Source organism: Delphinapterus leucas, chromosome 11 (genome assembly GCF_059928025.1).
Source record: "Delphinapterus leucas isolate spDelLeu-1000000601 "Yukka" chromosome 11, BTC_Dleu_Yukka2, whole genome shotgun sequence".
In the NCBI taxonomy this organism is placed as follows: Eukaryota; Metazoa; Chordata; class Mammalia; order Artiodactyla; family Monodontidae; genus Delphinapterus; species Delphinapterus leucas.
In genome coordinates this window covers 95,109,960-95,130,166 of record NC_143139.1, presented here as the reverse complement: position 1 = coordinate 95,130,166, position 20,207 = coordinate 95,109,960, and the positions used below count along the sequence as shown (strand labels likewise).

The window sequence follows — 20,207 nt, the reverse complement described above, 5'->3', positions numbered from 1 at the left end:
GGGCCACTGCCCGGGGACAGAGAAATGTCTCAGCCTGGGTGTGTCCACCCTGTGCTTACACCTTCTGCACCCCCATAGCCCCTGGGAGAAAGCCCGAGCTCCTCAGCTTGGCTCGCGGGTCCGGTGAGACTAGCCTCAGGCCTTCAAGGCCCCCAACCCACTCCCCCTCCGGCCAACTCCTCTGCTCATCCGCCAGGCCCTCTATCGCTAGGCCTGTGTCGCACTGCTTCCTCTGCCAGCACATGACCCTGCTCAGCTATCACCTCCTCCAGGAAGTCTCTGTGAAGCCCATCTATGCCCCCTGCAGCCCCACGCACCCGACTTGGCAGTGAGCGCCCTGAGCTAGGTCCAACTGTCGGAAAGCCGATCCTGCAGAGGCCCAGGCGGGTCTGTTTCCTTGCGGGGTCCCTAGGTCAGAGCGGTGCTGGAGGAGCCCACGACCTGGCACCCCCTCCCCCAGCCTCAGGACCATCCGCGCACCCATCTGGTGAACCCAGGGCCCTGGAAGGCTGGGTGAAGAGCACCACACTGCAAGCCTGGAATCCTGGACTACCCCAGCCCTGCTCTTTGACCTTGAACAAGACACGCAGCCCCTCAGGCCTCAGCCCCGCAGTGTGCTGAGCACTGCAGGAGACACAAAGCCAGAAGACGAGGCCCCAGACCACGAGGCAAAACAAGAGTTATAGTCCCAACTGCACAGGGGGTGGGGGTGAATGTGCCCCTCCAGGCCTCACCCATGAAGGAGCTGGGCTTGTCCAGGGAGCCACGGGTCGACCCGAAGCTGTCGAGGGTGTCCAGTCGGGTCTCCGAGTATGGCAGCAGGTCCAGGGAGTCCAGCGCCGAGCCTGGCGGGTCAAGGGCATCCAGCACCGAGGCAGCCAGCTTCTTGGAGGGGTCCATGACGAGGCCGAAGGAGGCAGGGGGCAGTGGGCTGGAGACGGGGATGGAGCCCCCCACCACAGGTGGCAGCAGTGGGGTCCCGCCGGGGAACACGGGTATCAGCTGGGGCAACTCGCTGGGCACGCCGCTGCCAGGCAGGCCGCCCTGCACCAGAGACTGCAAGGTGGGAACAGAGGGAGGAGAGGGAGGGGCTGGAGGAGAACTCGAGCGCCCAGGCTTGGGCAGGCCCGGGTGAGGCTCCCCACCTCGCCCCGCCCCCCGCCCCCGCCCGGTGGCCTCAGTCCCGACCTGTCCCACAGGTGGAGTCACAGGGATCTTTACAGTCCCTTCTGGACCCACGTTCTGCACTTTTGTGTTTCTATCCAGAGCGAGTCCCTCCCCTACCCTCGAGGCCTCAGTTTCTGCAACTGCGACGTGAGATGGGGCCTTCCCTCCCCCCGACACAGGACGTGAGGATGGATGTCATGGGGTCCCGGCGGGGAGAAGGGTTCCGGGAAGAGGAGGGGGCAGCACGGCTCACCAGCGAGTCCAGGAGGGTGTCCAGCTCCGGACCGAAGACGTCCCCATCGGAGAAGTCATCCAGACTCTCGGTGCCGGGGAGGGCCCCGCTGCTGCTGTCCAGGGGGGCCAGCAGGTCCAGAACGTGAGGGAAGAGGGGCATGGGGGGCGGGGAAGGGAGGGGGGCCGGGGAGCCTCGCAGGTCCATGTAGCAGTCTGTGGATGGGGGTGGGCTCAGTAGCTGCAGGGGGTCCTGCTTGGTGGGAGTCGGGGGTGGTGTCCTAGGGCCTGAGGTCCGCCTCCAACACCTTCCCCCCTTGCCCTGGCTCCCGCCAGGAGCCCTGCCTGCCCTGCTGGCCTGACCCCAACGGCGGAGGCTAAGCCGTAGTGAAGGGAGGCCCCGTGGGGTGGGAGAGGGGCCTTTTCGTTCTGCAGTGTTCCTCCGATGGGCCCGGTCAGTGCCTGAATAACCCACCTCTGGGGTATGCAATGCCCTCTCTCAAGGACACTTTTAAAATGTGACCCCTCCCGGAAGCCAGTGAGGAAGAGAAAGGGAGAGGAGGACTTGAGGAAAGGTGGACTCCCGGCAGGGGGTAGGGCCACTGCTACCCCGCTGAGGCAGCCCCTCACCCTCCCAGGCTGGAGGGACGCTCTCCCTGCCCTGCAGGGGAGTCTGTTTTCCTGAACCCACTATTTTCTTTCATGCTTCAGGTAGTCCCCAGGGCAGGGAGCCCCCAGGAGCCCTGTCTACAGGGCCGGGGATGGCAGGTGCTTGACCCATCTGACCTCCCGGGGTATTGGCAGGGAGGGGCTGAGCTCTCCCCAGGGCCCATCTCCACCCCGTCCCCTCAGGTCAGGGACACTACCTGTTTCGATGTCATCTATGGACCCCAATCCATTGGAAGATCCCTGTGGAGAAGAGGACAGGGCAGGTCAGACAGACACAGGCTGGGAAGGCCACGGTGCCCGGCCCTCAAGGCCCCTCCACAAGTGACTACTGCTGAGGCTAATTAACCAGGGGGCTGGATGGGCACAGGCCAGAGGCAGGGGGAGTGGGGTCAGACAAGCCTCACATCTGCCCCTTGCCGGAATGCCCTCAGGGGAAGGGATATAACCTCTGAGCTCCGCTTCCTCACCCGTCAAGGGAGGTGTTGTACAGAGCCCTCCACGCATGTTCCAGGCAGGGAGAGTTCGCAGCTCAAAGCTGCAAGTGCCACTCCTGAATCACCAGTGTCCCCTCCCCCAGTTACAGCCCCAGGCTGAACCAGCCCAGGTGGGATCCCACTGCCACCCGTGGACCTTCTGTTGGAGGGAAAGCTGGGCTCAAGCTCGCCCTATGGTCTTGCCAAGCTCCTCATCCCCTCTGGGCCCGTTTCCTTATCTGTAAAGTGAGGATGATACAGTCATCCACCTCCTTCTACTGTAAAAAGGATGAGATCGGGACTTCCCTGGTGGCGCAGTGGTTAAGAATCCACCTGCCAATGCAGGGGACATGGGTTCGAGCCCTGGTCCAGGAAGACCCCACATGCCGCAGAGCAACTAAGCCCATGCGCCACAACCACTGAGCCACAAATACTGAGCCCACGTGCCACAACTACTGAAGCCCGTGCACCTAGAGCCCGTGCTCTGCAACAAAGAGAAGCCACCACAATGAGAAGCCCGTGCACTGCACCAAGGAGTAGCCCCTGCTCGCCGCAACTAGAGAAAGCCTGCGCACAGCAACGAAGACTGAACACAGCCATAAATAAATAAATAAATAAATAATTTTAGAAAAAAAAAAAAAGGATGAGATCACTTGACATTTGTACAGAGCTTAGAACTGTGCCTGACACACAGGAAGTGCTGTGTTTGTTAAATGCGTAGCATCGAATTTTAAATCCAAGCCACCAGGACACTGGCCTGGGTAAACCAGTGTTCTCGTTCACTGGCCTCCACATTTGGCCCCAGTGGACTCACCTGGCTCGTGTCCAGCTCTGGGCTGTGGCATGCACTTCCCCACCTGCCTGCATGCCTTTGTGCGAGCTGCTCCCTCCTCTCCACCTGCCCCAATCCCGCCAGCCTGGCTCTGTGACATCCAAGGTGAGACTGAATACAAGGCTGCCTCAGGCTCTGTCTGGTCCTAGAACTCACAGCCCTCCTTTATTTTTATTTTTATTTATTTTTTTGCGGTACATGGGTCTCTCACTGCTGAGGCCTCTCCCATTGCGGAGCACAGGCTCTGGACACGCAGGCTCAGCGGCCATGGCTCACAGGCCCAGCCGCTCCGCGGCATGTGGGATCTTCCCAGACCAGGGCACGAACCCGTGTCCCCTGCATTGGCAGGCAGACCCACTGCCACGCACGGCACCATCTGTGGTCCCCTGGCTGCAGACTCCGTGGACACCGAGGGTTGGCCCTTGTGGAGCTGGGCATTCCACCCACATCTGCTGTGGCCCTTTGGCCATGGTCATTTAGTCATTCAACAAAGATCTTCCGAGCACCTGCTGTATGTGCCCAGTGCCACTCTGCTTGCTGTGATGAGCAGCTGACACACTACGCACCCCCTCGCTGCCCGCGAGGACCTGCAGGCAGGCTCCCTGTCCCTGGTCCCGGAAGAGACCTGTGAGCTGGCTGGAGGGAAGGGGTGCGAGCACTGGCCTTGCCTCGGGCACCACTGCCCTTATCCCATCCGCACAACCACCCTGGGAACCGGGCACAACTGTCATCTCCCTTGTACAGAGGGGACCTAAGGCTAGGACATGACGTCATTTCCTCTAGGTCACGCCATCAGTGAGAGGACCCCCAAGTCTCCGCTCTCAAGTGAGCTCACTACGGAGCCAAGGGGATGGGTGTGCACACATCGTCTGGCGCGTGAGGAGACGATGGTGAGGACAGAGAGGGAGGTTGGAAGCAGACCATGGAGTGGCCTGAATGTCAGGCTACAGTATCCAGATGTGATTAATAACAGTACTTTTAAACAGATACTTTATTAGTTATTTGTTTATTTATTCGGCTGCACTGTGCAGCTTGTTGGATCTTAGTTCCCCAACTAGGGATTGAACCCGGGCCCTCAGCAGTGAAAGCGTGCAGAGTCTTAACCACTGGACCAGCAGGGAAGTCCCTCAGATATTTTAATTTACAACCACTGAGGGTTTCTAAGCTGGGGAGAGCCCCACGAGGCCAGGCTGTTGGAGTTCATCCAGCAGCAGTGTTGGGGGACAGGAAGAGGAGTCCAGACAGTGTCAAGGGGACGAGAAGGGGAGGCCAGCCACGACCTGGAAGAGTGGGATGTGACCTGAACCAGGGTAGTCACTGTGGGAAGAGAAGGAAGGAACGGGGATACCCCATAACATACCCAGCCAGGGTCTCCCCAGAGTTGCCCTATAATGAACAATCGTGCCAGCAGAAAACAAAAGGGAGCCCTAGTTTCTCTGGCTCCAGGAATGAGGCAGGAGCCCGAGATCTGGGAACTCTGGATAGGATCTGCCTGGATGACTCCCTGCCTCCCCAGCACCACTGGCAGGAGGGAAGAGGAGCTCTGCGCAGCCTCCTCCAGCCATGCTGGCTTCCTGGCTGTTCTTCGCACACACTAGGCACACTCCTGCCTCAGGGCCTTTGCACTGGCTGTTCCCTCTGCCTGGTCCCCCAGACCTCCTCATAGTTCACTCCTCATCTCCTTTGGGTCTTTGCTCAAGTATCTCCCTCTCACTATTTACTGTTTAAAACTGCAACCCAGGGACTTCCCTGGCGGTCCAGTGGTTGAGACTTTGCCTCCCAGTGCAGGGGGTGGGGGTTCGATCCCTGGTCGGGGAGCTAAGAGCCCACATGACTCACGGCCAAAAAACCAAAACATAAAACAGAAGCAATATTGTAACGAATTCAATAAAGACTTTAAAAATGGTCCAAATAAAAAAAAAATCTTAAAAAAAAAAAGTTAGGTTTAAAATAAATAAATAAATAAAATTTAAAAACCCTGCAACCCACCCCACCCCCACCAATAGCCTGGCCCCCCCAGCTCCCTTCTCCAAGGCACTGGTCACTTTCTGTTTACCACTTTTTGTTTGTCTCCCCCAGTTAGACCAAGTTTTATGAGGGTGGGGCTCTTTGGCTGCTTCTCCCTCTGCTGTGTCCCCAGTGCCTAGATCGATTCTATGACGGGCACAAAGAAGCACTCAATAAATATCTTCTGAATGAATGAATGAAATCAGTGCTATCCGCCTTCAATGCTTTCCCAACACTCTTATGATGAAGACCTCACCAGGGACTAGGTGCTGTGGCTTCTATCCACTGTTCCAGCCCCACTGGGCCCCCTCCACTTGGTCCCTCCTACACTCTGAGCTCCTCCCAGCCTCAGGGCCTTTGTACACACCTTGCCCTCTGGAATTGTTCTACCCACACACCCTGCCCCTGCCCTACTCTCAACTTCGGGTCTCAGCTTACAGATTGCTGATACCCAGTCTAAATCAGGCCTCCCAGGCCCAGTGGCCCACCCTCTGCCTTTAGAGCTCTCCTCATGGTTTGTAACCAGAAACGGCTAGTGTCCATCTGCCCTGGACTGTGAGCTCTTCGAGGGCAGGGACGATGTTTGTTTTATTCAGCACGTACGTACCCAGGCCCCAGCTCAGTGCCTGGCACATACTGGACGAACTCAGACAAGTCTCCTAACTTCTCTGCGCCTCAGTTTCTCCTTTGTAATGGTGGGTAAATAGCACCTCCCTCCAGGCATTATTTGCAATTATGTATTCATTCACTCACTGCTATGGTCTGAATGTCTGTCCCCCAGAAATTCATATGTTGAAATCCTAACCCCCAAAATTATGGTATTAGGAGGTGTGGCCTTTGGGAGGTGATTAGGTCATAAGAGTGGAGCCCTCATGAATGAGATTACGGCCCTTATAAGAGAAACCCCAGAGAGATCCCTTCCGCCCTTCATGTGAGGTTACAACTAGAAGACCATCTATGAACCGGGACGTGGGTCCTCTCTAGAGATTGAATCTGCCAGCACCTTGATCTTGGACTTCCCAGTCTCCAGAACTGTGAGTAATAAATCTCTTTTGTTTATAAGTCACCCAATACATGGCTTTTTTTTTTTTGGCTGCCCCTCACGGCTTGCGGGATCTTAGTGCCCCGACCAGGGATCGAACCCAGGCCCCAGAAGTGAGAGCGCCGAGTCCTAACCACCGGACCGCCAGGGAATTCCCGGCATCTTGTTATAGCAGCCTGAACAGACTCAGACATTCACTTAATTGTATTTTTTTTGAGGACCCAGTAGGTGCCAGGCCTGACGATTTTTGGTTACAAACCATCATGACTGCTACACAGGCAGGTCCACATCGGCCTCCCTTGCAGCCTAGTAGGCCCCAAGGGCCAGGACACGCCTAACTCAGCTCTGGCCCAGTGGCAGCTCAGGGGCAAGAAGTGGTTCCCTGGGAGTCTGTTGAGTGAATGAATGAAAGTGTTGTCATGCTCTGGGGGGACGGGGGCCAACTGTGTGACACTGGCCAAGTCCCCTCCTCACTCTCGTGCCTCACTCTCCCCTTGCGTACAACGAAGAGGCAGGGCACCAGCCGCCATCCACGCTCTTCCGGCCTGTCCCTTCCCAAGTCCACCTGAGCAGTTCCTGTATGGCGGGCGGTGGGGTGTGATGTGTGTGCTAGGCCCTGCCACTCCTGCCCCCAACCAGGACGAGGCCTGGTGGTCTGGTCTCAACTGCCTTTCTCCCTCCTTCCTGCTCCCACCCTGCCTGCTGCCATTTGTTTTCTTTCGCAGGGGTCCACGAGTGAGGGTATCCCGACGGTTCCCCTGCAGTGACCACTCCCAGCACCGGCAGCCACAGCTCATCCCCATACTTTGCCCCTGTGGTCACAGGAGGCCCCTCTTGGGACGTGGAGGTGCTGTGGGTCCCAGGACTACCCTCAAGACCCTGGCCCGGGCCCAAGCTGTCAGTCACCCCTCTTCCCAAGGCAGGGGCCTGCCTTGCAGCAGTGGGGACAAGGACAGATTGAGCCGAACCCTTCAGTGTGATACCTCTGGCCCTGCTGCTTGTGGTCATTTATATCCCAGAGAATGAACCCAAAGCTCTCATGATGGTTGAACCAAGATAGGTTGGTCCTGGGGCGGGTTGGGGTTGGGGAGGGAGGCTCAGGGTCCTGGTCTCCATCCTACCTGATCTGCCACACCAGCCGCAGTGCCGTTACTGAGCAGAGAAAAGGTTTCCAATTCCTGCCAGAGATTGGAGAGACGTGGGAAGAGATGACGATTCTGCGAATGTGCTCAGGGTCCCACCAGCCAGGGCAGCAGAGGAGCCCCGACCAGGCGGGTGCGGTCTGTGGTGCCCTCTGAGCTCCCTGCCCCCAGGCCTGCAGGGAGTCACCTGGGTCTCCCTGATTCAGGCGTTGCAGATTCAGGCGTTTCCTTCCTGCAACCATGGCCTGGGCAGAGGACTTCCACGTACACGCTCCCACTGTGAGCCCGGCACAGTGCCAGGCACCACCTCAAACCTCTCTCCCTTTGATCCCCCATGAGCCCTCTGAGGCGGGCATAATTTCCCCCACATCCCAGATGCGGAAAAGAGGGTGGAGAGAGAAGAACTAACTTGCTCAAGGTCACGGCAGAGATTCTAGAGCCATACCCTCCCCGGTGTGCAGCTTCCTGGCCAAATGTAGGAGCCAGATGAATGCACGTGGATCTGAACGAGCCAAACAGGTACCAACATTTCAAATATGCACCACACAGGGGTGATTTGAGAACACGAGGCTAAAGGACGCCAGCTTCAACTGAGGCCACCTCCAGGGTGTTGAAATCGGCCAGGGCAGGGGACGGAGAGGGTTTGAACGGCTGGTGTCTAAGGTGAGCTAGAAGCTTTGGCTGTTCTTTCCTTTGCCAAAAGGTTCTGGAAGTCATCCCAGGGCTTTCAGCCAACACAGGGAAGAACACCTGCTGTCACCCCCTCTGTCCTGTCCTGGCCCCAGCCCCCTCACGCACATCTCCCAAAGGCTCCTGGTCACCCTCTTCAGGTCTCCCCATCTCCATCCCCGCCCAGGCCCCAGTGCCTACCTGGGGCCTCTTATACGCCTTCCGAACTCGCAGCCCAAGCTTCTGAGCCAGCTCCTGACCAAGGTGAGTTACACTCTCATCCTGGGAAGGAAAGACACAGGGTAGGGTGGTTAGTCCGCCCTGACTCAAGAGCTGTGCTCCGGACACCTGTGCAGCCCTGCAAGGGGGGGTCCCTGTTACCCCAGGTTACGGATAAGGAAGCAGGACCCTGGGAGGGGACGTGGGCTGCCCCAGTCACACAGCCAGTGCGTGGTAGGGCTGGGGCCAGGAACCTGTGCTTCTGTTTTTCCTTGTGTTGTGGGGAGTGGACAGGAATAATTTGGGGGTTTTATTTCAATATTTTCCTTTTGTTTCCACAATTCGTCAAGTAACAGTGTCACTGTAGAAGGCTGAAATGTTAGAGGAAGAGCAACTGCTTCGCTGGATCAGCCCCACCCTCACCCTAGGCTCCTCCCCAGGGGGAGCACAGCCAACAGTGCTGCTGTGTTGCCCTACGGATGTTACCTGGGAATTTACACACGCGCATATGGATGACAAAGGATGCTTAGTTTTGCTTTGTGGGTTTTTTTTCTTTTTTTTATATAAGTGAGATCATATCATACCTATTATTTGTTCTACAACTTGCTTCTTTCACCAAAAAATGTCTTGGAACTCTCTGCAAGTGAGGTCACAGGGGTGGAACACAGGCCCAAAGGAGCGAGGCCGTGTGAAGTCTAGAACGTGCCTGGTCCATGGTTGGTGCTGTTACAGAACCTGCATTCCTTCCTCCCTCCAGGTCTGTACTACTTTCTGTGTGCTGTGTGCCAGCCACAAGCTAGGGGCCGGGGACACCACAGCCACAGGGCAGACGGGGCCCAGGCCTCACGGAGGCTCCAGTCTAGTGGGGAGACCAATCAGTAAACAGAGAAACAGTGACTGCAGTCCGGGCTACAAAGGGACAACGGGGATCCTGTGACATCCTGTACCTTCGTCGACCTCCCCACCTCACCGACGAACTCCTAGAGTCCAGGGTCTGGGTCACCTCTGGTCCTGATGCCCAGCAAGGAGCAGGGCCCAGTCAGTGTTTACCCATAAGGACTGGAAAATGGGGGAATTCTCCAACTCGAAGCCAGAAGTCCTTGTTTGGATACTTTCCTCAGGGGAGTTACCGGCCCTCGCGGGGCCCAGCTCCCTGACCTGTACAGTGGGGTGAGAGCCACCCTGCCCACCGAGTGGGTAGTCATGGGACCTGGATGTGGACCTGCTTCAGACGCTGGAGAATGTAGTACAGGTTGGGCACTGGGTCATAAGAGAGGTTCTCAATAGTGAAGTAAACTGCATTGGAGAAGCAAGAATAATAAATAGAAAGTATAATACCAGTGAATGTTCTGAACACTTACTGTGTCCAGCCACTGTGCCAACTGCCCTGTGTGATTTTCTGATTCCATCGTCAGCACAGCCCTATGATGCATGGTATGTTACCACCCCCACTTTATAGGGGTGCAAACTAAGATTCAGAGGGGCTAAACTGTGTGTCCAAGGTCACAGAGCTAGTAGGTGGCAGACTCAAGATTAGAACCCAAACGCAGGCCAGTTCTCTGCAACTGACATCCTTGATCACTGTGCATACAGCCTCCTTTCTGCTTTGCCCACCCAAATTGCTTCTTCCAGCCCCACTCAAGCCCTGCCTCCTCCAGGGAGCCCTCCAGGATCCTGACCCCTCCTGAACTCTCTCAGCCCTTCCTGGGCAGCATTTACCCTTCTCCAAGCCCTTTCACACCCATTATTTCAGAGATAAAGTAGGAAGGGCACTTTATAGATGTGGAACTGCTGTGCAGAGAGGGGCGGTGCTTTGTCTGAGATCATGCCAGGGCTCTGTAGTGAAGCCAGGCCTAGACCCCAGGCTTGTCTCCATTTGTCTCCTAATAGACTGTGGGTCCCTGACAGGCACAGATCTGGGCACTCCGTGGGCACTTAGTAAACAGTTGTTAAGCTGACGAATGAATGCAGAGGGGCTGTGTGCCCAGCTGTGCGTGGGCTGGGGCAAGCAAGACACTCGATTGGTTTTTTTCCCATTGACCGTCCCTACCTGATGACAGCCTGGACATCAGGTCCCCGCACGTGTGGCACCCCGTTTAGTGCCCACTGCAACCCTGTACTCTCAGAGTGTGGAAGTTAAGAGTCAGACTGCCTGGGTTCAAGTCTCGGCTCTGCCACCCCCTAGCCGGGATCCTGGGTAAGTTTCTTTCTCTCTGTGCCTCTGTCTCCTCATCTTTAAAATGGGGATAATAATAGTGTCTATCTCTATCTCTATCTCTAAGGATTGTCACAAGGATTAAGTAGGTCAATACACACTGTATTTCCAGCAACGCCTGGTGTTAATATCAGTGTCTCAGCGGAGGAAAGCGAGGCTCAGAGAGGTGTGGTGCCTGGCCCCAGAGAGGGCAGTGCAGAGGGCTGGGAGCCTGGCCTCTGCGGGCAAGGCTGCAGGGCCGCACTCACGTGGGGCAGGGCCAGGGAGCACCGGCTGCTGCACGCGTAGGCCTCCCTGTGGCGCCCCAGCTCGGTCAGGGCCCGCGCCTTGCGGAACAGTGCCCGGATGTTGTCTCCGTCCAGGCCCAGCGCCTTCTCGCTGTCCTCCAGCGCCTTCTCATACAGGCCCTGCCAGAGAGGAGCAGGCAGCGGCCGGTCAGCCTGTTACCCTCCCTCCCCCAGCCTCCTGCCCGCCCCGCCCCCCCAGGACTGAGGACCAGCCTCCCTTCCCTGCAGAGGAGGAGGGTGTCAGGGACGGGCTGAAGAGCTCCGGGAAACAGCTCTGGCGTTCAGGCTCAGTCGAGGGCCCCCGTGTGTCCAGCTGAAGGGGCTGCTGTGGGGCACCGGCAGGACACGGAGGGGAAAGGCCTCTAAACCGTGCAGTGATGAGCCCGGTCACTCAGCAGACCACGGGCTGAAATCCGGAAGGCAGCTCAGCGTGCAGAACAGTGGGGACGGGCATCAGGCAGACCCGCTTCTCCAGAACAGGCTGGATCCTCTGCAGAGCCCGCGGCAGGGCTCCCACAGGGTCAGGGAATGACTGAGAAAGTGAGCGAGGACAGAGAAGAGGAGGAGGCTGGAGACTGAGGGAGGAGCGAAGGAGGAGGAAGCTGGAAGTCGGGAGACAGGAGTAAGGTTGAGGGCGTGAGGGGGGGCAGGCGCCCAGGGGCAGGGGCAGGAGAGGTTTGCAGAAAGAGGCGGTGGACACGATGAGGGCAGCAGCCCTCAGCCCTGACGGCTCACAGACTCCTGCCAGGGACCAGGCCACCCCGAGAGTCTAACTTAACTCATCTGGGGGAGGGCTTGGGCACCAATATCATTTCAACCTTTTTTTATTAGATATTAGCCCTGTAAAAGCTCTCTAGGTGTGTCTGTTGTGCGCTGGGGTCGAGAGCCACGGGAGCGGACGGTGGAGCTGCAGAGGTTCACGGCGGCGGGGGCCCAGTCGTTGGGCCCAGTCAGGGCAGCGGGTGCAGGAGAGGAGCTCACCATGGTGAAGTAGCAGGCGGCCCTGTTGACGTGCAGTTTGCACAGCAGCTCCCGGGGCAGGGCCACCTGGTCAGAGGCGGCGTAGTCGGCCACGTTCAGCCCCTCCACGTACTGCACCAGCGCCTGCTTGTAGTCCTTCTCCCGGAACAGGTCATTGCCCTCAGCGAACAGGTTCTGCACCAGCTTGAGCAGAAAGGCCTGCCGGGGCAGGGTGCAGGGTGGCTCAGGGGGCCTTCTCCACTCAGCCCCAGCCCTGGCACCCGGGCCCCGCCAGGGACACTCCGCCCTTCACCTTCCCCCAGCCCAGCCCCTGACGCTAACCTCATATTCTTCTTGCTTCAGGGGTAGGGTCGACCTATAGGAAAAGGAGAAGGACGCAAGGTCTGGGTGGGCCCAGAGTTCCCAGCCTCCCGGAGGCCCAGGAGCCAGAGCCTCAGACTAGAGACTGTGCCTAGAGCCGGCTCCCCAGCTCGGACCTCAGACATCACATTGTGGACTGGGGTCAGGGGATAGCAGTTTTTTCTCCTTAAATCAACACCATGCTGGCCCTCTGTTTCCGATGGAAACAGATGGAAGATTGCATGAAGGAAGATGGAAGATTGCATGAAGGTCTTGTGTTTGCCCCAGGGCCTGGCCGCCAGGCTTTCCCGGGGGCAGGTGCTGAGAAAGCGCTCCAGCTCCAGCCGGCTGTCCTCTGCCTAAGAAACCAGCCCTTGGGAACGACCATGTCCCCCCAGACCAAACCTGGAATTGCAGGCCCTTGGGTGCCACCCAAAGTCCACCTCAGGGCCCCTTAGTTTGGGAGTCTCTGCACTTCTGTCCCTGCCCGCAAAACCCACACAACCCCAGCCAAGGCCCGGCACTCAGAACCTAACCCCTTATGCCAGACTCAGAAAAGTAGATGGGGTCTTACGCACCCTCTCCTGCCCATGGCCAAAACAATGCCAGCTCAGTACAGAAGAAAGCATCAGCCCAGGAGCCTTGAGGCACATCTCTGAGGCTAAATGGCAGGGCTGGAAGGGAGCTGGGGTTTGTCTTCTGGTCTCTCATGTCACAGAGGGGAAAACAGACATTCAGAGAGGGGCAGTGACTTGCCCAAGGTCACAGAGCAGATCAGAGCCAGGGCCAGAGGGCAGGGCTGGGGCTCTTTCTGTTGCCCGGAGCCACCGCGAACACCTGGGCGAAAAAAAGCAGCCTAAGCTAGTAAGGGACAAGTGGTGAGAGGAGATGCCGGAGGTCCCCTGTGTGTCGGGGAGGAGGTATCCCTGATTATGACAGAGGGGCCAGTCACCCGCCCTCTCACTTGCCTCCCACCGTCAGAGACCAGGGCCCGTCCCTCCTGCCCCAGCACTGGCCCCACCACTCTCCTCCTAACTGGTCTCCCACCTCCAGCCTCTCCTCTTCCAGCATCGGCTTCGTCTTCAATAGGTCATACCCCGTCCTCAAGGTCGCCTCATCCTGGTGTTTAAGGCTCTACACAAGCCATCCACCTACCTGTCCAGACCACTTTATGGCTCCTACGGTGCTCTGTGCCCAGAGGTGCCTAATAAACGTTTGCTAGGCACACTAAGTCGGTACGTGAGGAAACAGTCATTTTTAAAGGAGCAGGTCCTACTATGTATGCTGCAAAGCAGTCCCTCAGGAGACCAACCTATGGGTTCCCAAGAAGCCTGTTGCTAAACCTTCTCAGAGCTCCCCTTTGGGAAGGGGAAGAAGGACACAAGGCTAACATTTATCCCAAGCACAATGACCCTGGGAGGGAAGTGGCATCATCTCCATTTCGCAGGCACTGTGACCACCAGGAAGCAGGGACACTGGGATATGGATCTAGGTCTGGGGCTCACAGTTCCAGCTCCGCAAAAATCAGTGACTTAAAAACAGAATTCTTGGGACTTCCCTGGTGGCGCAGTGGTTAAGAATCTGCCTGCCAGTGCAGGGGACACAGGATCGATCCCTGGTCTGGGAAAATCCCACAGGCTGCGGAGCAACTAAGCCCGTGCGCCACAACTACTGAGCCTGTGCTCTAGAGCCCGTGAGCCACAACTACTGAGCCCACGTGCCACAACTACTGAAGCCTGCATGCCTAGAGCCCGTGCTCCGCGACAAAGAGCAGCCCCCGCTCACCGCAACTAGAGAAAGCCCACGTGCAGCAACAAAGACCCAATGCAGCCAAAAACAAACAAATAAAAATAAATAAATTTACTAAAAAAAAACCCAGAATTCTTAAAATAGATAACCAACAAGGACCTACTGTATAGGACAGGGAACTCTGCTCTGTAATAACCTAAATGGGAAAGGAAGTTGAAAATGAATAGATACTTGTATATGTATAACTGAATCACTTTGCTGTACATCTGAAACTAACACAACATGGTTAGTCAACTATACTCCAATGTAAAGTAAAAATGTTTAAAAAAGACAGAATTCCCAAGGCTTGCCTTGTTCACCAGACTGGCCTCTGAATAAAACTCAGGCACTTTCCCAAAATCAAAGCCCTCCCCAACATGGAAGAAGAACCCCCAGTGAAGGGCAGCTCTGAGCCGGCCGGAGCCAGGAAAAGTGGCTGTGCTGCAAGCTGAGGAAGGAGAGCGTGGTGTGTAAATATAAATAGGAACAGATCCTGTGTGTGTGTGTGTGTGTGCGTGTGTGTGAAAAGGGACCCAGCTTGTGGTGAAAAGGCAGGTCGCGTTTTGCAGGTCTCTATGAGAGAACAAAATTGGGGAGTATATGAGGGTGTGTAGATGCAAATCCCAGTTCTGTGGGCAGTCGTATTTAAGAAAAGGAACACAAAATTAGAAACAAAGAATTGCTTAGGGAGCCTTTCGGGGCTTCAGAAAGGACCCGTGCAAGCGAGGGGCCAGGAGCTTATGCTTCATTAGCATCATGATAAACATGCCTCTGAGGGTCCATTTCAGAGAGATAAAAGAAAAGGGTTAGTAAAAATATTTTACATGTAAAGAAAAAGATGAAAAAACAAACATGGCATGTGGGTACAGGGGGCAAATAATGCAAAGAGAGGTGGGCTTGGAGTCAGCGAGACCCAGGTTAGAATTCCGTCACTTAATAGCTGTGTGACTGTAAACACGTTTCTTAACCTCTCTGAGCCTCAGTTTTCTATCTGCAAAATGGAGACAAGACCACCTGCTTTACTGGGCTGCTGTGAAGATTAGAGAGATGATGGATGTGAAGGGCCCAGCATGGAGCCAGAAAGACATGCTCAGTAAGCAAGAACTAGGGATTTATTATAAGATGTGCACAGACAAGCAGGAGAATTAACAGGGAGCGTAGGAGCAGGCATGGAGGCGGAGGGTAAAAGGATATGCCAGATGAGACCAAAGGGTAACCAGGGTCAGGGAGCGCAGATGTGCGGGGTGGGTTCACGGCTCAGGGTTAGGGGTAACTCTGGCCCCTGCCATGCCAGCCCCTTCCCAGCCTGTCCCACCTCCTCACTCCCCAACACACAGGCAGCCTGAGAGCGCGTGCTCCGGGGATGCCTCAGAGGACCCTGCCCAGCCGGGCCCACCGCACACTCACTGAATGAACTGCAGCCCCTTCTCGATGTCCGCTTTCCGTCTCTGCCTCTCCATCAGTCTCTGGGGAGAGAACACATTCCATCAGGCAGTCAGCGGGGGCCAGTCACCGTCCAACCCCCAAGCCCCCAACGTGTGCTCCCTCACTCCCGTGCTCACCCCACCTCACAGGTGCCAGGGCGGGTGGCAGGAGTGTCCCCGAGGGCAGTGACCTGTCTCGAGGTCTACACAAAGTGTCTGAACCAGGTACACAGCTCTGCCCTCCACACGCATATCCCACTGGACCCTGAGTTTGCACAGTGACTTTGATGGGCCCGGGCTGCTTGGAGGCCACCTGCCCTTTCCCATGCATGGCTGGGGCTGCAATACTGCACGGGATACCCTCAAGTTCAAGGGAGAAACCTTGTTTTACCACTAAGCACAGTCTGGGGAGAAGAGACACAGGAAAACAATGCCAATGATCACAGCTACAATGCAGCACCACACACGGGCCAGGCACTCTGTATGAGGGTCTCACTGAATCTGCCATGAGGCGGGTGTCATTTTGTCCCCATTTTACCAAGGAGGAAACCAAAGCTCAGGGAGCCCCCTTCATGAGCTGGCTGGCCCCCACTGCACCAGGCCGGGGTGGCCCGGTACCTGCACCATCTCGGCGAGGTGGAGGGAATTCCCCACATTACGGATGAGGGAGACCAAGCCTCAGCGAGGCTGAGGGATGGCCCAAAGTTGCACAGCAAGCGAAAGGCACTGAACTCATACAGGGATGTGCTCCGGAGATGAAGGGAGTGAAAACTGAAGGCGGGGGTGCTTAAGGAGAAGGGAGGCTCAGACAGAGCAGCTAGGGGTCTGGTACCTCCAGGGTGAGCCCCCGGGAGCTGGGAGCTCATGGCCAGATCCAGACAGCCCACCTGGCTCCCCTTCCCTGCATCCATGGAGGTCAGCTGGTCCCACTCAGTGACAGCCAGGAGGGGGCTGGGCCTTCCCTGGGTCAGAATCTGAGGCTGGGGTGCCCACGGCCCAGCTGGCCAGCACTTTCTGCCCCAGCCATTCATGGGCCATTTCCATGCTCTGCCCCATCAAACCGTTACTGCAAGAGGATACGGGCAAAGCCAGGAGGTGGGACTGCCCAGCCCGGGACTGGGGGACGGGCCTCCCGCTTTGTACCTCGGCCCCCGCACAGCATCCACAGAGGGCCGGTATGCGGACACAGGGAGTGGATCCTCACTGCCTCACTGCCTCACTGGAAAAGAGGTGTAAAAAGGTGTAAAAAACACCCAGCTACTTTGGAGAGGCAGCAAGTGTATCAAATTGACACCTTCCAAAAATTCTCTACTTCCTTGTCCTTTATTTCCACCTAGGTTCTACAGTGTTGCCTTCACATAAGGTAAGCAGGCAGGGGTCACTAAGCCCGTTTTACAGATGAGGAAAGTGGGGCAAGAAGAAGTGAACTCTCTTTCCCAAGGTCACTCGACCAGTGAGCGGGCAAACAGGGCTGGAACCCAGCTTGTCAAGGGCCACATCCTGCCCCACACTCCGAGCTGTGAGACGCCATGTGGCCCGGGGCCAGCAGGGTGTCTGTGAGGCTCCAAGGAGACAAGAGTATGGGAGCAAAGAGCTCAGGCCACCAGAACCTCCCTCCTCCCGCTTGTCCTTCCCAGGAGGGGTAGAGCCACACCGCGTCTTCAGGCTCCCAGAACACTGTGGCACACAGCAGCTCCCCACCCCAGGCAGGGCCAGGGCCACTGGCAAGTGCTCACTACACGCCTGCTCACGCTGCCAGGGCCTTGGGCCAGGGCTCTGGACTCAGAGCTGGGTGTGAAGGCCAGCATGTGCACACAGTGTGACTTTGGACCTCAGTCATATTCCTGATGGGGAAAGTGGGGCTGATGGCACTCCCCCCGCATTGGCTGTCGTGAGGGGTTAGACTCGTGCAGAGCGCCTGGCTCAGAGCAACAGTCCAACAACCAACCGCGGAAGTGTGTGTCCTCCAGCACCGCTCCTCCCTCCTGCCAAAACCTCTGCAAGTGTCTCCTGGGATGGACACAAAGATCCTGTTCTCCTGCAGGAGGCAGGCTGCAGTGGCCCCGGGCCGCCTGTGCCTCGCCGAGCAGGTCTCTTGATCGGTCTCTCTGTCCTCAGTGTCCCTGTCTGTGACACAAGCTCTCATCGTCCTCACACCCATGCCCCACGCAGGCTTCCAGCCGGAACAGGCTGCTGGGCTTTCCTGTCTCCTAGCCTGCGCTTCTGCAGTTCCTTCCACCTGTGCAGCCATGCTCCTCTCAATCGTGTGAACGAAATTCCATCCATCCTTCAAAGCCTGGCTCCTCCATGGAGCCGCTCCTGGTCCCGTCGACACGACCATCACACACTCATTCACCCTATTTCCTGGGGGCCTGGGGTCAGGCCCAATCCTTGCCCTGGAATAGAGGGTCTTCGGGTGGGGGAGACAAGGGTACACTCATCACCACACAGGGAGGCCCAGCACCGGCAGGGGAGCTGTGGGATGGGGGAAGGTGCCGCTGGCCATCACACACAGGTGTGGCCACAGCTGCCACGCCCATCCCTCCACACCACCTGCCCCAGACAAGGACCAGCCTCCTCACTGCCCCCATCTCCTCAAGGTCATCACAGGCGTCTTTCAAACCACAAACCAGACTCTGTCCTATCCAGCCTGGAGCCTCTCTTTACCTTTCCAGCTGGTCCAGCTCCCCACACCATCTTTTCCAACCCCGGCCCGGCAGGACGGCTCCCGCAAAGAAGGGTGGCGAGAAGAAGAAGGGCTGGTCCACCATCAACGAGGTAGTGACCAGAGAATACACTGTCAACATTCACAGGCACATCCATGGGGTGGGTTTCAAGAAGCACGCCCCTCGGGCACTCAAAGAAATCCAGAAATCTTCCACAAAGAAGATGGGAACTCCAGATGGACGCATTGACACCAGGCTCAACAAAACTGTCTAGGCCAAAGGAATAAGGAATGTCCCATACCGTATCCGTGTGTGGTTGTCCAGAAAACATAATGAAGAGTCACCAAACAAACTCTATAAGTTGGTTACCTAGGTACCTGTCACCACTTTAAAAAATCTACAGTTAATGTGGATGAGAACTAACTGGTGATCGTCCAATAAAGTTATAGAACCACACACACACACAAAATTCCCCACACCAGCCCATGCCTCGTGGGAACACCTGACCTATTACGCTCCCTCACCCCCAACCCCTGGCCCCGTTCAGCCCAAAGTCCTCTCAGAAAACCTCAGTGGTCAGATGCATCTCTGAGTCAGTTCTCTAGGCCCTGAGGTCTGAGCAAACAGAAACAAATGCTGCCTGTAACCATCCCAGTGGTAATTCCTGATAAGTCTGAAGCCCATGCCAGGGAATAAGCATTCTCTGCCCCAGGCAGCATGAAGAAGGCTCCTCACTCGGTGGGCGTGAATCCACTTCTCTAACCACCAAAATCCCAAAGGAGCAGTGCAGCCATGGACGTAGGCTATGGAGAGGGGTTCAGATCCCCCGAGTGGCAGTTGCCTGCTGGGTAAATTGGAGATTACAACTAGCACCCATCAACAGGATTAATACATAGAAGGCACTCATTTCAGGGCCTGGTATACCGCAGACACTTAATAAATGGTGGCCATTAGATCAGAATTCCTGTGCTGGACATTCAAGTCAACGTTTGCCATATGCCCATTATATGCAGATGAGAAGGCCAGGGTGCCTTCCCTACTCAGGCCTTACAACCTAGTTAGAGGCATACAAAGATATCCCAGCAGCTGTACCCCAAACCAGGCTCCTGTGGTAAACAGGCTGGGATGAGGCACAAAGAAAGTGGAAGCTCCTCAAAAGGGGCAACGTCTGAATTGGGTTTTGAAGGTTGAGTAGGAGTTGGCTCCTTGGTGTCAGGGAGGGCAGGCCTTCTGGCTGGCTGCATGTGATGGTTTATGAAATCACTGTCATCTTCCACATTTTATCTGATCCTGACTGTGGGCTGGACCATGCTGGGACCCACATTTGAGAGATGGGGAGAGTGAGGCTCAGACGGCTCACAAGGCCTACAACTGCTGACTTTAGGTTGGTAAAGACACTGCTGCAAAAAAAAAAAAAAAAAAAAAAAAAAAAAGACACTGCTGCCCTCCCCCCTCAAAGGCACAGTAGAGGCGGAACCGCTCAGCAAACTTCCCAGGCACCTGAGCCTGTGCTTGGTGTCCGTGAGCGCTTGTGTCCCACAGAAGGCAGATGTGTCTGTGGAGTGACTAGGGGGAAGGCTCCCACACAAAAATATGTTTCTCTCAATTTCCTGTCCCAGGATCTATATATTGACCACTCTAGATTCATTTTATTGAGTGTAAAGTTCCCAGGCCAGGGCTGGCAAATAGATTTCATCTCATTAGCAAAACTGCCAGTCACCTAATGCCCCACATGCCTCCCTTTTCCTCAGTTTCCCTGCCCTGGGAAGAACATTTTTATAGGTGGTTGTTATGAATTAAATGTTTGTGTCCCCAGTAAATTAATATGTTGAAGCCCTAACCCCTAGTGTGACTGTACTTGGAGAAGGGGCCTCTGAGGAAGTAATTCAGGTTAAATGTGGTCACGAGGGTAGGGCTCTGATCCAGAATTTTCTTCTGGTAGCCTGGCTAGACGAATACAGATTTTGGTACTGAGAAGTGGGGTGCTCCTATAACAAACAGTAAAAATACAGTAAAAATAAAAACAGTAAAAATACAAAAGTGGCTTTGGAGCTGG

General features: G+C 56.2%; 1 protein-coding gene and 1 pseudogene across 2 annotated transcripts in view; one reads left to right on the top strand and one right to left on the bottom strand.

The window, feature by feature from the left end:
• ZC3H7B (zinc finger CCCH-type containing 7B) overlaps positions 1 to 20,207 on the bottom strand; it is a 54,018-nt gene that overhangs the window by 17,522 nt on the left and 16,289 nt on the right. For both annotated transcript variants that reach the window (XM_089921366.1, XM_022596525.3), the window contains exons 2-10: positions 15,469 to 15,527; positions 12,256 to 12,289; positions 11,935 to 12,132; positions 10,915 to 11,073; positions 8,434 to 8,514; positions 7,543 to 7,599; positions 2,265 to 2,307; positions 1,421 to 1,614; positions 735 to 1,056 (exon numbers count right to left, since the gene is read on the bottom strand). In XM_089921366.1, coding sequence (XP_089777492.1) covers positions 735 to 1,056; positions 1,421 to 1,614; positions 2,265 to 2,307; positions 7,543 to 7,599; positions 8,434 to 8,514; positions 10,915 to 11,073; positions 11,935 to 12,132; positions 12,256 to 12,289; positions 15,469 to 15,521 — 1,141 coding nt within the window. In that variant the 5' untranslated portion in view covers positions 15,522 to 15,527. The remainder of the gene's footprint in view (positions 1 to 734; positions 1,057 to 1,420; positions 1,615 to 2,264; positions 2,308 to 7,542; positions 7,600 to 8,433; positions 8,515 to 10,914; positions 11,074 to 11,934; positions 12,133 to 12,255; positions 12,290 to 15,468; positions 15,528 to 20,207) is intronic.
• Positions 17,015 to 18,581, top strand: LOC115802354 (large ribosomal subunit protein eL31 pseudogene; annotated as a pseudogene).